Below are 19,039 nucleotides of genomic sequence, written 5' to 3' on the forward strand. Positions count from 1 at the left end.
AGGTTTAGTATCATGGGCTTTAACATGATACCATTTGGGGCCTGTGGTTTTCTTTTTAACATTTTTTTTTTTCTTTTTTTGTGGATTCTATAGCATTTTTGATATATAGAATTATTCCACCTGCGAGTAAGGATAATTTTACTTCTTCCTTTCCAATTTGGATTCCTTTTTCTTGCCTAATTGCTCTGGCTAGAACTTCTAGTACAGTCCTTGTGAAAGTGATTCCTGACCTTAGGGGGAAATCTTTCAGTCGTTTACCATTGAGTAGCTGTGGGTTTTCCATAAATGCCCTTCATCGTTTTAAGGATGTTCCCTTCTATTCTGAGTTTGTTGAGTATTTTTATCATGAAAGAATGTTGGGTTTTATCAAATCTTTTTTCTTCCTCTGTTGAGATGATCAGGTGGCTTTTGTCATGTTTCCTATTAATACCTTGTATCACATTGATGGATTTTTGTATGTTGAACCAAGTTTGCATTCCTGGAACAAATTCCAGTTGATTACGGTGTGTAATCCTTTTTATATGTTGCTGGATTTGGTCTGTGAGTTGCTGAAGATTTTTTCATCTGTATTCATAAGGGACATTGGTCTGTAGTTTTCTTTTGATGTCTTTGCTTTGGGTATCAGAATAATACTGGCTTCATAGCATGAGTTGAGAAGTATTCCCTCTTCCATTTTTCTGGAAGTTTGTGAAGGATTGTTGTTAATTCTCTTTTGAAAATTTGAGAGAATTCACTAGTGAAGCCATCTGGCCCGAGGCTTTTCTTTGTGTGACTTTTTTTTTTATTCCTAGTTCAATTTCTTTTCTTGCTATAGATCTGTTCAGATTTTCTATTTCTTCTTGAGTCAGTTTTGGTAGATTTGTCTATTACATCAGGGCTGTCTAACTTGCTGGCATACAGTTGTTCCTAGTATTATTCCCTTATAATCCTTTTTACTCCTATAAAGTGTTTAGTACTGTTGATTTTGGTAATTTGAGTCTTTTGTTTTGTTTTTTTTAGCTCAAGGTTTATCAATTTTGTTGATCTTAAGTCAAAATTTTTTATCTTGGCATCTTACAGTTCTCACCGCCCTGTGACCTATTTGCTTCAGCATAATAATGCTGTAGGCTCTTGGTTTAGGGAGGTGTGGGACTTGAAGCTTTGGCCGTGCTCAAATTCGAGAGTGCCTCTCAGACCTGTCAAGTAGGTATTTGATGAGGTCTGCCGCGCGCGCTGTCAGGCTCCCTCTGCAGCTGCGGGGTCCCTGCTGGAAGCCGTCCTCACAGAGCTGAGCTGAGCATGGGAGCCTCGTCAGCGCCCTGCCCTCGGGACAGCACGTGGTGAGTGCTCAGAGACTTCCTACAAAGCCATAAGGAGCAGCTCAACCGGGACTCCCCTGGCGGTCCAGTGGTTAGGTCTCTGTGCTTCCACGGCAGGTGGCACAGGTTCAGTCCCTGGTCGGGGAACTAAGATCCCACGTGCCACACGGTGCGGCAAAAAAATAAAAAGAGCAGCTCATGTGACGGCTTGTACTCTTCTTCTTTTCTGTAAGCCGATAAAAGTCTGATTTGGTTGCTTGTGAGAACCAAAGAAGGACTCTTTTTCTTCCAAAATCAAGTGTTTCATTCTTTCCTGATTTCAGAAGCACTGTGTGATCGTTCCTTGGGGAAAAATCAAAACTATGCACAAAAACCAGAATCCCCCTAATCCTATCAGCCCAGAGATGAGCACTGTTAACCCCTGGTCTGGGGTGTAAGGAGAAGTCGCTTTCAGAATACTCTTGTCTGGGTTCTCCTACCCAGACCTCTGGAAAAGGCAGCTATTCCTCTTTTATGTGGGCATACTTTGCCCAGAAACAAAGAACATTCACACCCTGGAAGGGTGGTTTCATACTCTGCCAAACGTTGCAGTCACTGGCAGGGTTTTGTTTTGTTTTGTTTTGTTTTTTTGGGGTTTTTTTAACATCTTTATTGGAGTATAATTGCTTTACAATGGTGTGTTAATTTCTGCTGTATAACAAAGTGAACCAGCTATACATATACATATATCCTCATATCTCCTCCCTCTTGCATCTCCCTCCCACCCTCCCTACCCCACCCCCCTAGGTGGACACGAAGCACCGAGCTGATCTCCCTGTGCTATGCGGCTGCTTCCCACTAGCTATCTGTTTTACATTTGGTAGTGTATATATGTCCATGCCACTCTCTCACTTCGTCCCAGCTTACCCTTCCCCCTCCCCGTGTCCTCAGGTCCATTCTCTACGTCTGCGTCTTTATTCCTGTCCTGCCCCTGGGTTCTTCAGAACCATTTTTTTTTCTTTTTAGATTCCATATATATGTGTTAGCATACGGTATTTGTTTTTCTCTGACTTACTTCACTCTGTATGACAGTCTCCAGGTCCATCCACCTCACTACAAATAACTCAATTTCTTTTTTTTTACGGCTGAGTAATATTCCATTGTACATATATGCCACATCTTCCTTATCCATTCACCTGTCAGTGGACACTTAGGTTGCTTCCATGTCCTGGCTATTGTAAATAGAGCTGCAGTGAACATTGTGGTACATGACTCTTTTTGAATTATGGTTTTCTCTGGGTATATGCCCAGTAGTGGGATTGCTGGGTCATATGGTAGCTCTATGTTTAGTTTTTTAAGGAACCTCCATACTGTTCTCCATAGTGGCTGTATCAATTTACATTCCCACCAACAGTGCAAGAGGGTTCCCTTTTCTCCACACCCTCTCCAGCATTTATTGTTTGTAGATTTTTTGATGATGGCCATTCTGAACCAGCAGGGGTTTTAAAAATACAGATTCCCAGACGTCACCCCAGACCCACTGGACCAGAGTCTGTGGAGGCAGACCTCAGGCAGATGTGGTGTGGAAACAGCCGGCCAGGTGATTCTCATGTACCGCCAGGGAGGAGGCCTCTTCGTGTGCACTGTCGGTGGACCCCAGTCCTTGGGGAGGGTGGATGATTCCAGAATAACTCCCAGGTGAAGACACCTGGTCCCAGTGTAGCTGAGGGAGCCCAAAGCAGACCTCCACCTGGGGACATCCCTTACCTCCCTCCTTAAGTCAGGACTGTGGGAGCCCTGCGATTTCCCCCGTCTGGGCCAGCAGAGTGTCGGCGCTGCGTGGTTCTCAGCGAGGACTGGGTGGTGTCGGCCTGGGGTCACTCCCAGGAAAGTGTGTGAAGCGGGCGGCATGTCAACATCGATACTTGCAGGAATTCCAAGAGAGATCCAGCGGCTGACCAACATTTACGTTCATTATTCCCAACCTGCATGTCTTACACTTTTAAAACGATCACAGGAGAACCAGCTCAGAAGAAGTTTCCTGTCGTTTTTACAGCATAAGCACCAAGGATAACAAGCTCTTGTGATTATCCGGGTTGTTTTGTCTCTTTATCATTTCCAAATGAGCATTCGCACCGCGATTTTTTTCTCAGAACATCACACTATTTTTTCTCCTTTTTCCTTTAGAGACATGCATCAAATTCTTGATGCCTATGAAAATAAGAAACCATTTTATCTGTATACGGGCAGGGGCCCCTCTTCTGAAGCAATGCACGTAGGTCACCTCATCCCGTTTATCTTCACAAAGTAAGTATTGCATCGTATGACTGTTCTCACTTGTATTAGTGAATCAGAAATGTTAGTCACATTACTGATCGAGTATGGTATATAAAATTATTTTGTTATTTTGAAATTCTTTTGAACCATGGAGAGACTAAATCAGCAGTATATCTGCCAATCATAGATAATAAATGTATTATTTTGCCAAAAAAAAAAAAAAGAAAAGAAAAGAAATGTTAGTCACAAACCTTGTCTAGAACTGACAAGACAGTACTAGTTCACGTCTGCTTGAACAACCAAGGTCTTGGGGAGTTGCTGCCTTTGTGGCTTCTCTTCACCCTGTTCCTGGTGTCGCTTTAGCGGGTTGTGGGTGGTAGAGAGAGCATTGCTTTGGAGTCAGTGGACCTGCGTCCTCCTCTTCCCCTGTCCATGTGACCATAGAAGAGTTACTTTTCTGGGCCTTAGTTTCCACATCTGCCACAGGGAGTAATAATACCTACCGCCTACAGTTCTCGTAAGGCTTCAAAATAAAGTGTGCAGAGCAGCCAGCACAGAACTGACATGGTAATAAACAGTGGTAGCCCTTATTAACAGGAGTCAAATTCACAGTGTGATCAGAGCATGTGATTTTGTGGGCAGGGACGTTTTGACATACATTGTTAGCAGGAACCGTGTTTTCAGAGGCACAGTGGCGTTTTTCTGCAGGGAAATGAGATGACGGCCTTCCTCCCCCGGTCTCTTAGGTGGCTGCAGGACGTGTTCAACGTGCCCTTGGTCATCCAGATGACCGACGACGAGAAGTACCTGTGGAAGGACCTGACCCTGGACCAGGCCTATGGCTACGCTGTGGAGAACGCCAAGGACATCATCGCCTGCGGCTTTGACATCAAGAAGACTTTCATCTTCTCTGACCTTGACTACATGGGGTAAGGAGAGAACGCCTGGCTGCCTTTTAAATAAGTAGATGCAGATTGTAGACAAGTCATCACGGCCACGGCAGCTGAAACACCTGAAGCATCTCGAGGTCTGGAAGATGTTTTTCTTCCTTTATTAAATGTTATGGTCTGGTTTATTGGTTTATTGACAAATAAGGTTTCCATCCTCAGCTTGCGACAGATGTGCATCTGTGTCGCAGTTTCTCTCCACGGATGGTCAGCTGTGCCAATTTGGGTGTCTTTCTCTTTCTCAGTGTACCTTTTTCCCTACAGAGAAAAGACTCACTGGTGACACAGTTCCCTCACAGTCTAGTTAAACCAGACACTTAATAGTCCAAAAGATTTCCTTCTGGAAGTCCTCAAATTGTAACTTCTGCGGTTTTGAACTTCATTCCAGACGACTACCAAGAAGTGTGTTAGAAAAGTAAGACTCTGTCCACCGTCCCAAGAAGAATGCTCTTCAGGTCACCAAATATTGCATGAGCCTCTAAGATGAGGTGCTCCCTGCACGGCTCTGGCCGTCCATGGGCGACAGTGACTGAGGGCCCAGCTTGCTGGTGGAGTGCAGCCCCTGTTAGGAGATTCGTGAGAGGCCCAGACAGGGCGTGGTGGAAACACCGAAGGGCTGCGCGGGCAGTAAGTGCAGGGGAGCTTGCTGGTGAACATCGCCCCACAGGGGTCCCTTTTGTTACTGCTGAAATCTGAGGGGTAGCTTCATAGCCATTGAGAGAAATAGGTGCCTTGGTATGAAATCTGGCCTTTCTAGCAGCCAGTAAATGAATGAATTTTCCAATTTTACCTATTACATTTTTTTAATCGCTCTCTTGTGGGCACAGAGGCATTGTGGGGTCCATGAAGAAACATGACCTTCCAAGGGAGGAAAATAGACCTGGGTTCGAGTCCCAGGTCTCCTCTGTTCAGGGTCTGTGAGTCAGCAAGTCTGGTCCATGAAATAGGGTTAGATGAGACCTTAGCTGTCACCGTTACTATCGTTTTCATGACACTTAGTTTTATTTCTCTCCCCCTATTCCTTAAAAGGACCTGATTCAGCTGCTTGAACCCATAGACACACCACGGGTTCTGCTGCTCTTTTTAGGACAAGGCAGTGCTGGCATCACACAATCACTGGCGTCCTTTTGTGCAGCCTCTTCCCACCCACCGTGGCCCCTCTCGGCCTCTGGTCCCCCACCAGCCAGCGCTCTTTCTAAAAGGCAGGTGTGGCTCAGTCCCCTGCTCACAGCTTTCCTGGTTCTCCATCATCATCGGGATAAAGTTCTCGCTTTCCCCTCTGCACACCAGCCCCTTGTGATTTGGCCTGTGTTCCTCTCTGGTCACCGCCCCCTCCAGCTAGACAGAACAATTGGCTGTTCCACACCCTCGCCTTTGTCCCTGCTCTTCTCTGCCCTGGCCCCGGGACTCCCAGCTCCGCGGATTCCTATGCTGTCTTCCAAGCACGTGGTCAAGCACCGCCTTCTCCTGGGAGCTGTCTCTCCTGCAGCCAGATTTAGGTACCCCTCTCTGGTCCCCCCTGCTCCCTGGGCCCCCCTCTGGTGCAGCGTGAGGGGTTGTCCTCTCCCACTAGACCAGTAAAGCAGCGGTCACGGGGCGCTCGCTGTGGCCGGTGCCCCCCGAGGCCCCGAGAACACAGCACTGAGCAAAACGAAGTCCCCCGTTGTGGTGCTGAGATGTTGGTGGGACAGAAACAAACGCCTCTGACGAGTCCGTGAGAACGTCGGGGCGGGGGCGTGAACTTCCGAACAGTCCGCGTGAGGAGACCGCCATGGCCCACCATGCTTTCAGCTCGTTCTGAGAGACTGTGGCGTCTGTGGCGACTGGTTTCCACCCTGTCTCTGTGGCACCTGCAGCTTCAATTCTGCCGCCTTTGCTCCCTAAGAACTTCCTTTCTCTTTGTGAGCATGGAGTAAAGATGAAAACCCAGACAAAGGGCCTGTCCTAGCTCTTCTTACGTATTTTATGTTGAACCTAAAGTTAGGAGGGACATTTAAATGTTAAGGTCTGTTTTCAAGTGTCTTTTTCCCTTAAAGAGTTTCTTCTAAACACTCGAGCATTTTACTTTTTTTCTTGAAGTTTAACTCAAAATCTAAGTCTCTGACTTCATAAAGCTCCTTCCCAAGCCAGTCTTCCTTAGGAGCACGAAATACAACAAAGCCTCCTCCACCCTCTCAGGGGGCTCCATGGGGGAAGGAGTCGGTGCTGGGGCTGAGGCTTCCCGCCACCGTGTCCCCCCACACGTTTGGGCCCAGCGGGGCCTTCCTGCCGGGACCCCCGAGGGGTGGAAGGACACTGCCCCGGGAATCTGAAAGCCAGCGCTCCAGACCCAGCTCTGTTCCGGGTTTGGTTTGGTTCCTGTGGGCAAGTCCTTCAGTTCTCTGAGCCCCCGTTTTCCTATGCAGTTGGGGCTTAGTACTAGTGAGGGGTGGTCTAGCCGAGGGGTTCAGAGTGCCCTGCCTGGGCTCGCGCCCTGACCGCCACCTCCTGTGTGACTCGGGCAGTGAGTGTTGGACAGGTGTTTATCGAGCATCTACTACATGTCAGACTGATGCTGGGGGTCCAGCAGCCAAGACAGTTATCCAGCCGCTCCGTCAGGTTCTCTCTAACGGGGGTTCACAGGTGGTAAACCAGGTGAGAATGAGTGTTGTGAGGACAAAGGAAGAGCAGGAAGGACAGGACGGTCAGCTCAGTGGACGGGGGCACCTGGGCCGCAGGCTCACGAGGCCTGACCACTGAGCCGCTGCATGTGGACTGCTTCCAGCAGAGCCCGGCCCTGGGGAGCGCTCAGTGTCACTCTTGAAAATCTCTTCCAACTTAGAACCCCGTCGCTCATTTGCCTGCCTGTGTGAGGAAATCCAGGCCATGTTCTCCAAGCTATGGGAGTGTGAAGGCAGGTGTTCCTGGGGGGGGCAAACTGGTACCCAGCCCTCATTTACAGGATGCAGCTGGGTCTGTTCCTGGTCCCCAAGGCGAACCCTCGGGGTGCGTCATGCTGCATCGGCACAGGGCCGAGCCCGGGGGACAGACATCCCTGGGGGGTTGGCGGGGTGTGGCCATGCTCTCGGTGCAGCCAGAAAGCGACCCGGCCTCCAAGAACGGTCAAGGCTGTCTTCTTCAGAAGTACTGCTTCTGATACTAGGGATGCTGTAGACTTTCCCTCCTTGTGGGGCTTGGAGGCCATCTTATACAGCACGACCCCAGATAGAAGAGGATGGGCCTACCGGCTGATCTGCCCAGGGGACTAGCATTGACGGTCGCCTCAACCCCAGGATGCACGGAGTTCTTGCTCATCCCCGCCTGGTGGCGGGCAGCCCTGGTCCTCGCCAGGCGTAGGCAGCATGAGGCCTGCTGCTGTCCCCCAGGAGACCCCTGGCACGGGCGGTAGCTCCTGCTGCGGCAGGATGAACGAGCGGGCGTCTCTCCAGGTGGTTATCCCGCCCTGCTCTCTGGTGTGTTCAGTGTACCTCGGGGGGTGTCGGGGGGGGTGACGTGTGCCGGGAGCGCTTTGCTTGCTGCCGTTGCCCCTGGCGCGTCCTCCGCAGCACCGTTCCCACCCTGGCCGGCGCCCCCAGGGCTGAAGCGGAAGCCACCATCCCTCCCCCGCCTTGCTCCCTGTCTGAGTGGGACGCTGCTCAACTCAAACAGACCCTGCTGCGGTGGCCTTGGCCTTTACCGGCCTCCCTGCCTTGTGGCTGCCCTAGACCCAGGCAGCCGGCATCCCTGCACTTCTGACGCTCGCCCCCTGCCTGCCCAGAGGCGTTCGGTGGCCCTCCGTCAGGGCCAGAGCCTTAAACTCTTCAACTGCTGTGAGATGTGGTGAGAAAAGCACAGGCCTTGGGGCCAGACGAGCCTAGGTTTGGATCCCAGGTCCTGGATTCACTAGGTCTATGACCGTAACCTCTCTGAGCCTCTGTGAAAGTGGAGGCGAAGTTGCCGCCTCACAGGGGAGCTGGGCCGTGGCCGTGGATCTCCCGCACTCAGCACAGCTCCTGCCCCATGAGAGTGAACAGCAGCTTTCCCGCCTTCTCCCTTTTCATCTTTATGGTGCCTGACACGTAGTAGGGCCTGGAGGAGAAGCTACTGAATATGTTCGTCAAAAGATGCAGTGTAAGAAGCCCCTCTGGGTTCTGCCCCTTCAGCCTAGTTCCTTCTAATAGCAGAATGGCTGCCACAGATCCAGGCCTCGTATTCACACCCCTCACCCCCCAGGAGAGTTCGCCCTGTCCAGACAGCCTGGCTGCCCCACGGTGGAGGGGACAGTGGTGGCCGGATGCAGGGAGGACCAGCTGCACTGAGACAGACCCTCCTTCCTGGGCCCGTCAGTTGCTATCCGGACACTCCATCCAGCAACAAGTTGCAAATACCCTTGCACAATGAGGAGGGTAATCCACGTAGAACTAACTCACAGTCGGCCCTCCACAGCCTAGGTTCCCCACATCCGTGTGGATTCAACCAGCCAAGACCATGTAGCACTGCAGTGTTAACTATTGAAAAGTACCATGTGTAAGCGGACCCGGGTTGTTCCAGGGTCAACGGTAATCTCCCACAAGAAAGCACACAGTCCGTCTCAACAGAAAAGCTGCACTGGGGCCCCCAAACTTAAAGCCCCATATGCTCAGCCAGTGACCCTGGCAGAATTTAAATATCTCATGTTAGCCGTTGAGTTAACCGCTGAATCCGGTGTGTTCTTGCCTTATCTGCTTCTCAGCTTCATGTTGATTTCCTTCCACAGGTAGAGGTGTGTTCGCCTCGCCTGCCGCAGGCATCTTTGTGTACAGGGGGCGTCACAGCGCCTTCCTCCCCAGTGTGTCCCGGCCTGTGTCTGGCCTGCCATGTTGTACCATCTGCTGCTTTGCCCTCAGTGGACGCCACCCTCTGGGTCCGGGGTTTGATTCTGATTGTCTTTGCAGGATGAGCCCAGGCTTCTACAAGAACGTGGTGAAGATACAGAAGCACGTCACCTTCAACCAAGTGAAAGGCATTTTCGGCTTCACTGACAGCGACTGCATCGGTAAGGAGCCCGCGGTCCCCGCCCAGCTGCCCTCGGAAAGGAGCCGAGCTCAGCAGGAGGCAGCTTGACGTGCTTGGTGCCTGCCCGGGGCTGAGCTGTCTCTGAGATGGTAGCATTTGCAGTTTGTCTCTTTAAATAGGTGGGTTTTCCCTGGAACATAAAGAGCTGGTGTGATGCATTTGGCCCCTTTTCTGGGCCATGTGGAGCCATCCCTCGGGACACCCTCTGTCCCTCTCCTTAGTCATCCGTTTTAAGGTTTAGAAGGGAGAGAAGGGTACGGATGACTTCTGTCCTCCGCCTGCTCCTGGGACCCCAGTCAGCGTGGGAGGCCTTGGTGGGGGCCCAGGGGGTGCAGGAGGGCCTGCTCTATGGCCGGAACCTGCCGTCTTTGTCTCCCTGGACCTCTCCCTTCCCCACCTGCAAAAGGAAGGTCCTGACCGGAGGCCCTGGGAAGCCCACCCTGCCTGCCCTCCCTCGCTCTCCTTCCAGGCTTGTCCCCAGCGGATAGGCCCCCTTTGCCCACGTTTACGTCCCTTTCCCTGTATCTCCCTCCATGCCCCTTTCAGATGCATTGGCTTTCTCTCCTTTGAGACGCTTAGGTCCTTGAGCTGCGAATCAATCCTGAGACTAGTGGCTTCGTCTCCGGACCCCCTCCCCTTTATTTTGGGTGCACAGCCCCAGGCCTAGTAGCTGCCAACCTGGGCAGCTCCCAGGATGTGCCTGCAGGCGCTCTGTGCCGGGTGTGCCTGGTGGGAGGGAGCACATTCCAGGGCCCACCGTGAGGGGCCTGTAAGGAAGAGTGCAGAGAGAAACACGCAGAGGCCTCACTGGGAGGCTTTTCACATAAGCAGAACCCTTTGATGTTTCGGTTGGATCCATTCCTGACAACTGGGGCATAAACCCTGTGCTTTTGAAAGGGTTTTTTAACCCTGGGAATCCCGGCATCGAGTGGACAGACGTCTCCCTGAAGGCTGCCCCAAGTGAGTAAGGAGACAGCAGGCGTAACGAGGAGCTGCACACACTTTGCTGCCGAGAGACCTGGGCTCGAACCCTGGCTCAGCCACTTACTGACTGCGCACTAGTTCCGGGAAACCACAGAGGCAGTCTGAGCCTGGTGTCCGCGTGCATAAAATGGGGACGACAGTGACATCTTCTCCATAGAGTCGTGGGGCGTAGACGAGCCCAGGGGAGGCCCTGAGCCAGAGCCGGGGATGCTCAGTGCTGTAAAGGGGGTGCTGGCGCCCATGGCAGCTGCCACGTGGACACCCAGAGGCAGAAAGGAACCCAGAAATGAGGTGTGTCTTTCTGCAGAGGGGAGAGAACAGCTGCCGGGAAAGAGCATCACAGAGACAGCATTCCAGGGCTGGAGCCACGTGGGCTATCTGGGAAATGCCTGAGCAGCGCAGAGGGGTAGACTGGCCCAGCCCCACTTATCAAGGGTCACGCCAAGATCCATGCCCCTTGACCCCAGAGTTCCGCTTCTGCAGGTCTAAGCAAATAGCAGTAGCAGCGTTAACAACAGCAGCATCCAAGATACTGAGAACAGTTTTCTGTACCAAGATGTCATAATTTATAATGATTAAAGCTGAGGAACAACCCAGACGCCCAGTGGGTAGAGAATGGCTGACTCTCTAGGGTACGTGTACGGGATAGAGTGTGGGTGAATGTTACAAAGTGGAACCTGTAAAGAACAGACCAGAGGAGAATCACAACTGAAATGCCGAGTGTGAAAGGGAGAGAAAATGGGTGAAAAGAGACACAAACTGGGACTACAGGTTTTTTTTTCTTCCTTCTACTCTTGTGTAGTTTTCAGGTTTTCTTTAATGACTGTTACTTTTCCAGTGGGGAGAAAGCCGATTTTTGTTCACCCCTTTCACAGTTCCAGCAGGAAGCGGTCTCGTGTATAAAGATGTTTTGTCCTCCCTTCCAGGGAAGATCAGTTTTCCTGCCATCCAGGCCGCTCCCTCCTTCAGCAACTCGTTCCCCCAGATCTTCCGAGACCGGACAGATGTCCAGTGCCTCATCCCATGTGCCATCGACCAGGTCAGGAGGCAGGGCCAGGGTTGTGTCATGCTGGGTGTGGCAGGCGGTTCTTTGCCCTCTTCGGTGGGAAAGGAGGGTCTAAAAGGTGTTTCGGGGCGGAGCTGATTCTTTGAACTCCCTGGAAGCTTGGGGGTTGCTGTGAGGCCCGCTCGGGGGTTGCTCACGGGCTAGCAGCTGGCCCACTTGTCCCACTGTCCCCTCCCTCCCCACAGGACCCATACTTCAGGATGACCAGAGACGTGGCCCCCAGGATTGGCTACCCTAAGCCAGCCCTGCTGCACTCGACCTTCTTCCCCGCCCTGCAGGGGGCCCAGACCAAGATGAGCGCCAGCGACCCCAACTCCTCCATCTTCCTCACGGACACGGCCAAGCAGATCAAGACCAAGGTGAGCGCTGCCCGGGGCGCGGGCAGCCTCTGCGCAGGGCCACACCACGGGGAGACACACATGCAGGGTGCTGCTCTGTCCTTTGGCCTCCGCTGCCACGGGGGCCCTGAATTCCAGGGTCCAGGCAGCCTGTCCCCGTTTCCAGATAACAGGGGGATTTTTCCTATTTGTGTCTTTTCGTGTGGGCAAGACTTTGGAATTTTTTTCTTTTTTTTTCCTTCTCTGATGTCCTCACCAACACCGTTCGGGAAGCAAAATCACGGCAATTTTCTTTAGTTACAGTTAAACAATAGAAAAAATGTCAGGTATTTCTGGGCATCAGCCATATTCCAGGAGCTGGGCCAGGTGCTTTCTTTATGTTTCTCGGTTTTAATGCGCACTGGGAGATAGTGGTGTGTTGCCTTTAAAGACAAGAAGGATGAGGCCCAGAGAGGATGGCCAGCTTGACCAGGTTTCCACCGGAAACCAGGAGACGCCCTCCCGGCCCACGAGCTGCCGTTACCAAGCTGGTAGGGGCTGGTTTTCTCCAGAGCCTTCTCGCTGAGACTCAGGACTGATGAGCCTCCGTCCACAGCCGGGTCCCGCCCAGGAGTGCTGCGCCCGGCCCGGCACGCAGCAGGAGCTCAGTGAATAGTTTCCGGGTCACCAGAGAAACTGGAAATCGGAATTAGTTTGAACTTCCTTACTTTTCAGGGCCGCACTTGTGTTGCTCAGTTCTGAACTGCCAGTACGTGTTCAGCCCCCTCACTGCTCCACAGAGCTGCTGACATTTTATTTGGAAGCACGTGCACGTTTGCAGGTTGGACGATTACGACAGGAGTGACAGAAACTGTATTTGAGGCATGTAGTGCGTCCATCGGAGTTACTGCCGGGCCCCTACCCCTTCTGGAAAGTCCCACATTCTGGTTGACAACGGGGAACCCTTAGTCTCAGAACTGTCTTCCAGGAAGTGGTAGCCGCCAGCTCTCCCAGCCTCGGCAGGGCTTTCCTTTCTCTTTCACTTCTGGCGGAAAATGAGCTCCAGGGCACGGAGTGCAGAAGAGGGGAAGGGAAGCTCCTGTTCCCTCTAGCAGAGAAGTCATTTTGTTTTGTTTTTGGAAGTCGTTTTAAAGAAGTCGTTTTGGCTCTGGGACGTTTTTCATTCGCTCAGGACCAGCAAAGACCCGAGGGCTGGGTGAGCAGTGAGCGGAGGGTCGGGAACCACCCAGGCTGCCAGGGTCGCGAGCACCCTGTGGGGCAGGACAGGGTCAGGCCAGGCCCTTGTTCCCAATCCCCAAGCCCACCTTCAACTCCAGAAGCAGAGTCTCCACGCCAGCCAGGAGAGGGGGCATCCGCTCCAGGCCCCTCCCACGAATAACAACAGTAGAGTGCTGGGGACACGGCAGCTTGGCTGCGTGATCACCTGCCGTGTGCTCACCTGTGTGAGCTCACTGAGTCCTGACAACCACCCCGGGGGGCTGCGTCCATTTCGTAAGCAAGGAAATAGGGCTCAGAGGGGTCCGGCAGCTTCCCTGCGTTCACACAGCTGGGAAGCAGTGGGGCAGGGCCATAACCCGGGTCCTGCACGGCTTGGGCCCTCCGGTGGCCTGGAGGCAGGAGCCCTGGGTTGTCTGGGCCCCGCCACTTAACCTGCCATTGGTGAGTGACCATGGCTGTCCAGGTGTCACTGTCAAGTGGGAGCAGCTGTACAAAACTGCAGACGAGGGGCAAGGCTTCCATGAGATCACATATAAAAGTGGTTGCAAACCGTAGAGTGCCACCCAAATTTAAGATTTCAGTTCCAACGTGGATCGTTGGACCGCTCCTTTGTCACGCGGGCCAAAACACGCCTCCCGCCTCCCTGGGACGTCACGGCCGGGGACAGGTCGGAGCTTCCGCTGTCCCTCAGAGCTGCTGGCACTCCCACCAGAAAGTCCAGCTTTCTCTGGCCTCACTCGTGGCCGCCAGCCTCTGCGCCTGATGTTAGTCTGCGATTCTGGATGATCCGGTTAGGAATCTGCTCTGGAGTCCTGCTGGGAGGCTTACCAAACGTCTCCACTGAGACTGTTGACGCACCCTTTTCTGGAGGAAAATGAGGGTGACGTTTGTACGTGATAGGTTTCTCAGATAGTCATTGAAAGAACATTGAAGGAACTTTGTCTCCCCTTTTTGGCTTTTCTTCTCCCACCTCTTGACCCTGATTTCTCTAAGATTATCTTCAATCCTACAAACCATTTTGTTAGTTTCTGAGTCTTTCTTTCTTCAGCTTCTAGAAGTGCCTGTCTTCAGGTGGGGCACCGCCTGCGGGCCTGTCCACCTCGGCGCTCCGCACGGGTTCTGCTCTCCCGGGAGCCCTGTCCTGTGCCTCGCGTCCTCCCGTCCATGGTGGGGGGCAGGGGGGCGCTCTGCTCTCCTGTCCTCCGCCAACAGCACGCCCTCCCAGGCAGCAGCCGCCCTTCCCTGCTCGTCCCTTTTATTCTGAAGATGGCTCATATCTGTCCTCTTACTGAACCCGAGGACACTTTAGGACATTTTCCCCAAATTTCAGCACAGGTGGTGCTTTGGCTTTCCCGATTCTATTCTGTGTCTCTGGGGAGTGGGGGGGGGGTGGTCAGAGCTCATCCGCCCTCCGGTCCCCCCTTCTCTTCAGTGAGCCCCGCGGCGGCCCGTCCCGGGCTCGGTGGGAAGGAGCAGTCTGAGGGCTCCTCCCACTGCTTGGGCCGGCTTCCACGCGCAGGGTGGCGGCCCGACGAGCATCTGTGTGTCCTCTCGCTGGCGCAGGTCAACAAGCACGCGTTCTCCGGAGGCAGAGACACCATTGAGGAGCACCGGCAGTTTGGGGGCAACTGCGACGTGGACGTGTCCTTCATGTACCTGACCTTCTTCCTGGAGGACGACGACCGGCTGGAGCAGATCAGGAAGGTGAGGCGGGGGCCCAGTGGCCACACGGGGCCTGGAAGGCCTGGCAGCCACGCTGGGGGCAGCCAGCGTCCCCGGTGCCTGAGGGGCAGGCGCTCAGCTGAGACCACATTAAGAGTTGAGTAGGTCGGTTGTGTTCTGACCACGTGCCCAGAGACCTCATGAACAGATAGTTCCCAGAGGAGAAGATACAGACTGCTCGTGAGCAGGCACACGGAAAGGTTTAACCCTACCAGTCATCGAGAAGTAGAAGTTAAACCAAGACGCCTTCAGTGTTGAAACGATTCCACTACCGATTTAGCGGGTTTGTGCCATATTTGCACTGATTGTAATCCAGACGCTTTGGGGCTCACCGGGGTAAGTCGAGTGTTCCCGGCGTGCCTCTCAGCGAGCCAAAGAGCCCGAAGAATGTTCATAGCCCCTGCTTCAGGTTTTCCAATTCTTGGCATCTTTTCCAAGAAACTAATCCTGAATAAGAAAGAGCTCTCTATGCAAAGATGTTAAAAATGATAGTAGCAAAAAGTTCAGAAGAGACTCTGTACAACAGAGGAAACCTTAACTGAGAATAGTCAGGAGGGATTGTTACGCAGGTGTGAGGTTTATGGTCACACAGGAGAATACGCCAGTGATAGTGATAAAAGGACACCAAATTGGACGTGCAGTGAGATCCACTATGTTTAAACGCAGTGCACCAGAAAAAAATCTAAAAGAAAACATGCCAGGATATTAGCAGTGGCCCTTAGCCTCTGGGCACTGGCTTTGCAGGGGATTTTTTTCTTTACTTTGCTGCTGCTTTGTGGTTTGGGTACCTTATTAAGTTTGTTCAGTAAGTACATGTTACCATCACAATCAGAAAATGAAAAAAGATTCGGCAGAGATTTTAGAGAAGCCAGTAAGGCTGAAGGGAGCAGTCATGGGTTCAGGGCTTGGAGCCCCCTGGCCCCGCAGGAGGGTGGGTGAGGTGGGGTGGCCGGCCCCGTTGTTCCCCTCGCTGTGCCAGCGTGAGTCACGGCTGCTCACCAGGGCCCAGAGTCATTTTAAGAAAGGCATGGTTAAAGGTTCTCGTTTTTCTGTGCCACCCGTGTGCCAGGCTCTGCATGGGTGGTGCCCGGGGAAGGGAGGTACCCAGGGCGTGCGCAGCCGTTTCTCACATGGCCTGTCTCCCCCCCGGCAGGATTATACCAGCGGGGCCATGCTCACCGGCGAGCTCAAGAAGGAGCTCATAGAAGTTCTGCAGCCCTTGATCGCCGAGCACCAGGCCCGGCGCAAGGAGGTCACAGACGAGATAGTGAAAGAGTTCATGACTCCCCGGAAGCTGTCCTACGACTTTGAGTAACGCTCACTTTCTATGCACTTACTAAGAGATGTAATTTTCCAAGAATCCCAGCCCAGTCGAATCACCACTTCCCTTAGGCTGTGTCACACGGTAATTACTGGCCTGGTGTCTATAAGCCCTCTGTGTGTATCAGTGCTGTTTCTTCTGCTGAATGTCATTCCCTGTCTCCTGTGAGCATAACCCTGTGGGGTGATTGGGTGCCGGGTAATACTGAGTGGTCACACAGACAAGTCCAGCTGGAGTCTCTCCCACAAAACAGCCCCAAGGATGTGCAGCCTTGGGCTGGATGTCCACTGGCCAGCCTGTTCTGGTCCACAGGACAGCTCCTGTTTGAAAGCATCCTACGTCCAAACATACTCTTAAACGTGCTCTATCAAAGAGTATGTAGTCTATGTATGCATACCTGGAATCAAGATGTTATTATCATAAAACCGAAAAGAAGTGCTTCGAAAAGTTGATGTGGGGAAGCTTAATGGGCACAAGAGGCATTTCAGCACATGCCCCCCCCAGAATTAAAAAAGAAGTGCTGGCCAAAAGCTTTGCTAAACATTTAACCAAGAGATCTCTCAGCTTGAAAGCTGCCTTAAACGTTTCTGAATATTGGCCAGAGTGGGCCAGTTTTTACTAAATTGAGTCTTTTGTGGGTGAAACTTCCCAGTTTACGTACTAAACTCCAGACCATGCATGTACTGTACTCCAGAAATCACGCTGTTTTCCCTGAATGTACTAATATTTTGTTTGCACCAAGTAATCCTAGACACTCCATCCTGAGAACTGATGGCTGCTTTACTCTGATTGTGCCAGACGCTGAGGGCAGTCTGTTGCCTTTGCAGGTGCTTTTGTTTTGACACTTGACTGGCGTGGAAGTCTGTCTGCACAGAGCAGTGCCCTGCCTGTGCCCCAGACGGGTGGGCGCAGCTAGGCAGCGTGCAGCAGCCCTCGAGGCCCTCGGCTGTGGGTCCATGGGAGGCCCGTTTAACCGAGCGCCCTGTGTAGTTTCGGAAAAGCAACAGCCCGTCTCGGGGAAGCCCCGGGTCCAAGAGCCTGCCCTTGCTGGAGGTGCAGGGTCCACTCCTGGGTGCCCCACTCTGGTCTCACTCGTGACACATAAACTTCCTTTGGTCCCGCCTGTGTCACTGTGCTCCGTCTGGGCTTTGCGGGGTGAGCGGGGGCCTTGCTCCAGCCCGGGGCCGTGCCGCGCCTGACCCTCCGCGGATGCCCTTGCTCCTGCACGGGTCTTACCGGGATGCGTGTGGGATGGAAGCACAGTCCCGGGAGCCCCACGGTGTGGAGGTGCAGGCTTCGGGAATCGGCTGGAAGCGGCCCCTTCCTGGCGCTCAGCGGTCTCCCCGTGCTGGCTTCCACCCTCCCTGGAGGTTCCCAGCAGCTGCTGGAGAATGCAAGCAGATGTCCTCGTTTCGCGGACAGCACAGGGGCGTCAGAGCGGCGCCGTGTAGCGACAGGGCCCAGGCCAGGGGCCCAGCCGGAATGGAGCCCTGGGCTCGCTCTGCCCGCCCACCCTGTACTGCAGGTGGGCAAACTGAGGCTCAGGAGAGGAATGTGACTTGTCCGAGGCCACACAGTGAGTTGTGACCGAACGGGCCCGTCCTGTCTCGTGTGCCGTCTCCCCGCACAGGCTGTTTTACACGTGACGGCCCTGAGGTTTCCACCTGGGTGGCTGGGTGCCGTGTGCGGCACGAGCTCATCCCGTCTCCTGTCCCGGCCTCAGCTCCCGCGGGACCGGATGTGGCCCGTGGAGGTGAGCCCAGAGGATGGCGAGGCTGTGTGGCCTGGGCAGCGGAGACAACCTCTCTCTGCTCCATTGTGTCCACGTCACAGGAGTGACATCACATTGTGTCCACCACAGCAAAGTCCCCGGGGTGGCAGAGCTGCCCCTTCACCCGGCCGGAGCCTCCAGAAGGAGTGGGCGTCATCCTGGGGCCACAGAAGGGCGGGGCTGAGGCCCCACACAGGCCAGTGACTTTGGGCGGGGACCCCCCCCCCCCGCTTCCCCGTAAAACAAGAGCACTGACACCTCATGTTTGGGTCAGCTGGGCCCTGGGCCAGAGGTCAGGTGACTTGCCCAAGGTCACTGCTGGTAAGGGCCACAGACCCTCCCACCCGCCACATCTTGCTACAAACCAGTAGATTCCTAAAGTTCCCCGAGAGATGCCCTGGATTAGGGTGGGCAGGTGTGCGGGCCGGCGGTGTTTGGGGGCTGAGGCGGGAGGTCGGTCCCCAGCCCCCGTGACTGTTACTATCCACCCCTCAGACCTTGCTCCGCCTCTGTCCCCGGTCTGGGGGAGCCAGTGGGGCTGCATCTGAGGGGCAGTGAGGAGCCTGCTGACGGTGGTGGAGAGCTGGGCCAGGCCCTGCGCGGACCGCGGCAGATGCGGCTCGGAGGCCCCGTGGTCCCCAGTCAGCACAGGCTCTGGGAGCCCTTGGGTGACCACCCTTTATCTCCCATCTGAAACTTCAGGTGCAGCCTGGACTTGGTTAGGGTGGCCCCGTTTAGTAGGAGAACCCAGCTCTGGCCCACTGACTCCGGGCCCAGCCCTCCTCTTCCCCATCCCTTCACGTCCGCCCTCCGAAGGGCCTTGCTTCCCAGAGGCTGTAGCCAGAGCGAGGCCAGAGCGAGGCCCGGGCCTTCCTGCAGAGCCACTTCCCCAGCACAGCAGAGCCGGTGCTCAGTGACCGCCGGTCCCCACCCTCCCCATGAGGAAGGAGTAACTCTCCTTCCAGGGCCGAAGCGAGTGGGCACACTAGTGGTCTTCTTGCCAAAAGTGGACACAGGGTTTGACGAATGTTGAAACCTTTTGTTAGGAGACGCCCTTCTCCCAGCACCTGGCCAAAGCATCTCA

The 19,039-nt window shown here is 53.7% G+C and overlaps 1 protein-coding gene across 2 annotated transcripts in view; it reads left to right on the plus strand.

Moving 5' to 3' along the window:
• The window catches only part of WARS1 (tryptophanyl-tRNA synthetase 1), a 37,448-nt gene extending 20,141 nt beyond the window's left edge, over positions 1–17,307 (plus strand). For both annotated transcript variants that reach the window (XM_068540526.1, XM_068540516.1), the window contains exons 5-11: positions 3,465–3,584; positions 4,301–4,483; positions 9,415–9,515; positions 11,446–11,558; positions 11,771–11,944; positions 14,705–14,845; positions 16,017–17,307. In XM_068540526.1, the coding sequence (XP_068396627.1) occupies positions 3,465–3,584; positions 4,301–4,483; positions 9,415–9,515; positions 11,446–11,558; positions 11,771–11,944; positions 14,705–14,845; positions 16,017–16,178 (994 nt within the window). In that variant the 3' untranslated portion in view covers positions 16,179–17,307. The remainder of the gene's footprint in view (positions 1–3,464; positions 3,585–4,300; positions 4,484–9,414; positions 9,516–11,445; positions 11,559–11,770; positions 11,945–14,704; positions 14,846–16,016) is intronic.
• The last annotated feature ends 1,732 nt before the right edge of the window (positions 17,308–19,039 follow it).

The sequence above is a fragment of the Eschrichtius robustus genome, chromosome 1 (genome assembly GCF_028021215.1).
Source record: "Eschrichtius robustus isolate mEscRob2 chromosome 1, mEscRob2.pri, whole genome shotgun sequence".
Classification (NCBI taxonomy): Eukaryota; Metazoa; Chordata; class Mammalia; order Artiodactyla; family Eschrichtiidae; genus Eschrichtius; species Eschrichtius robustus.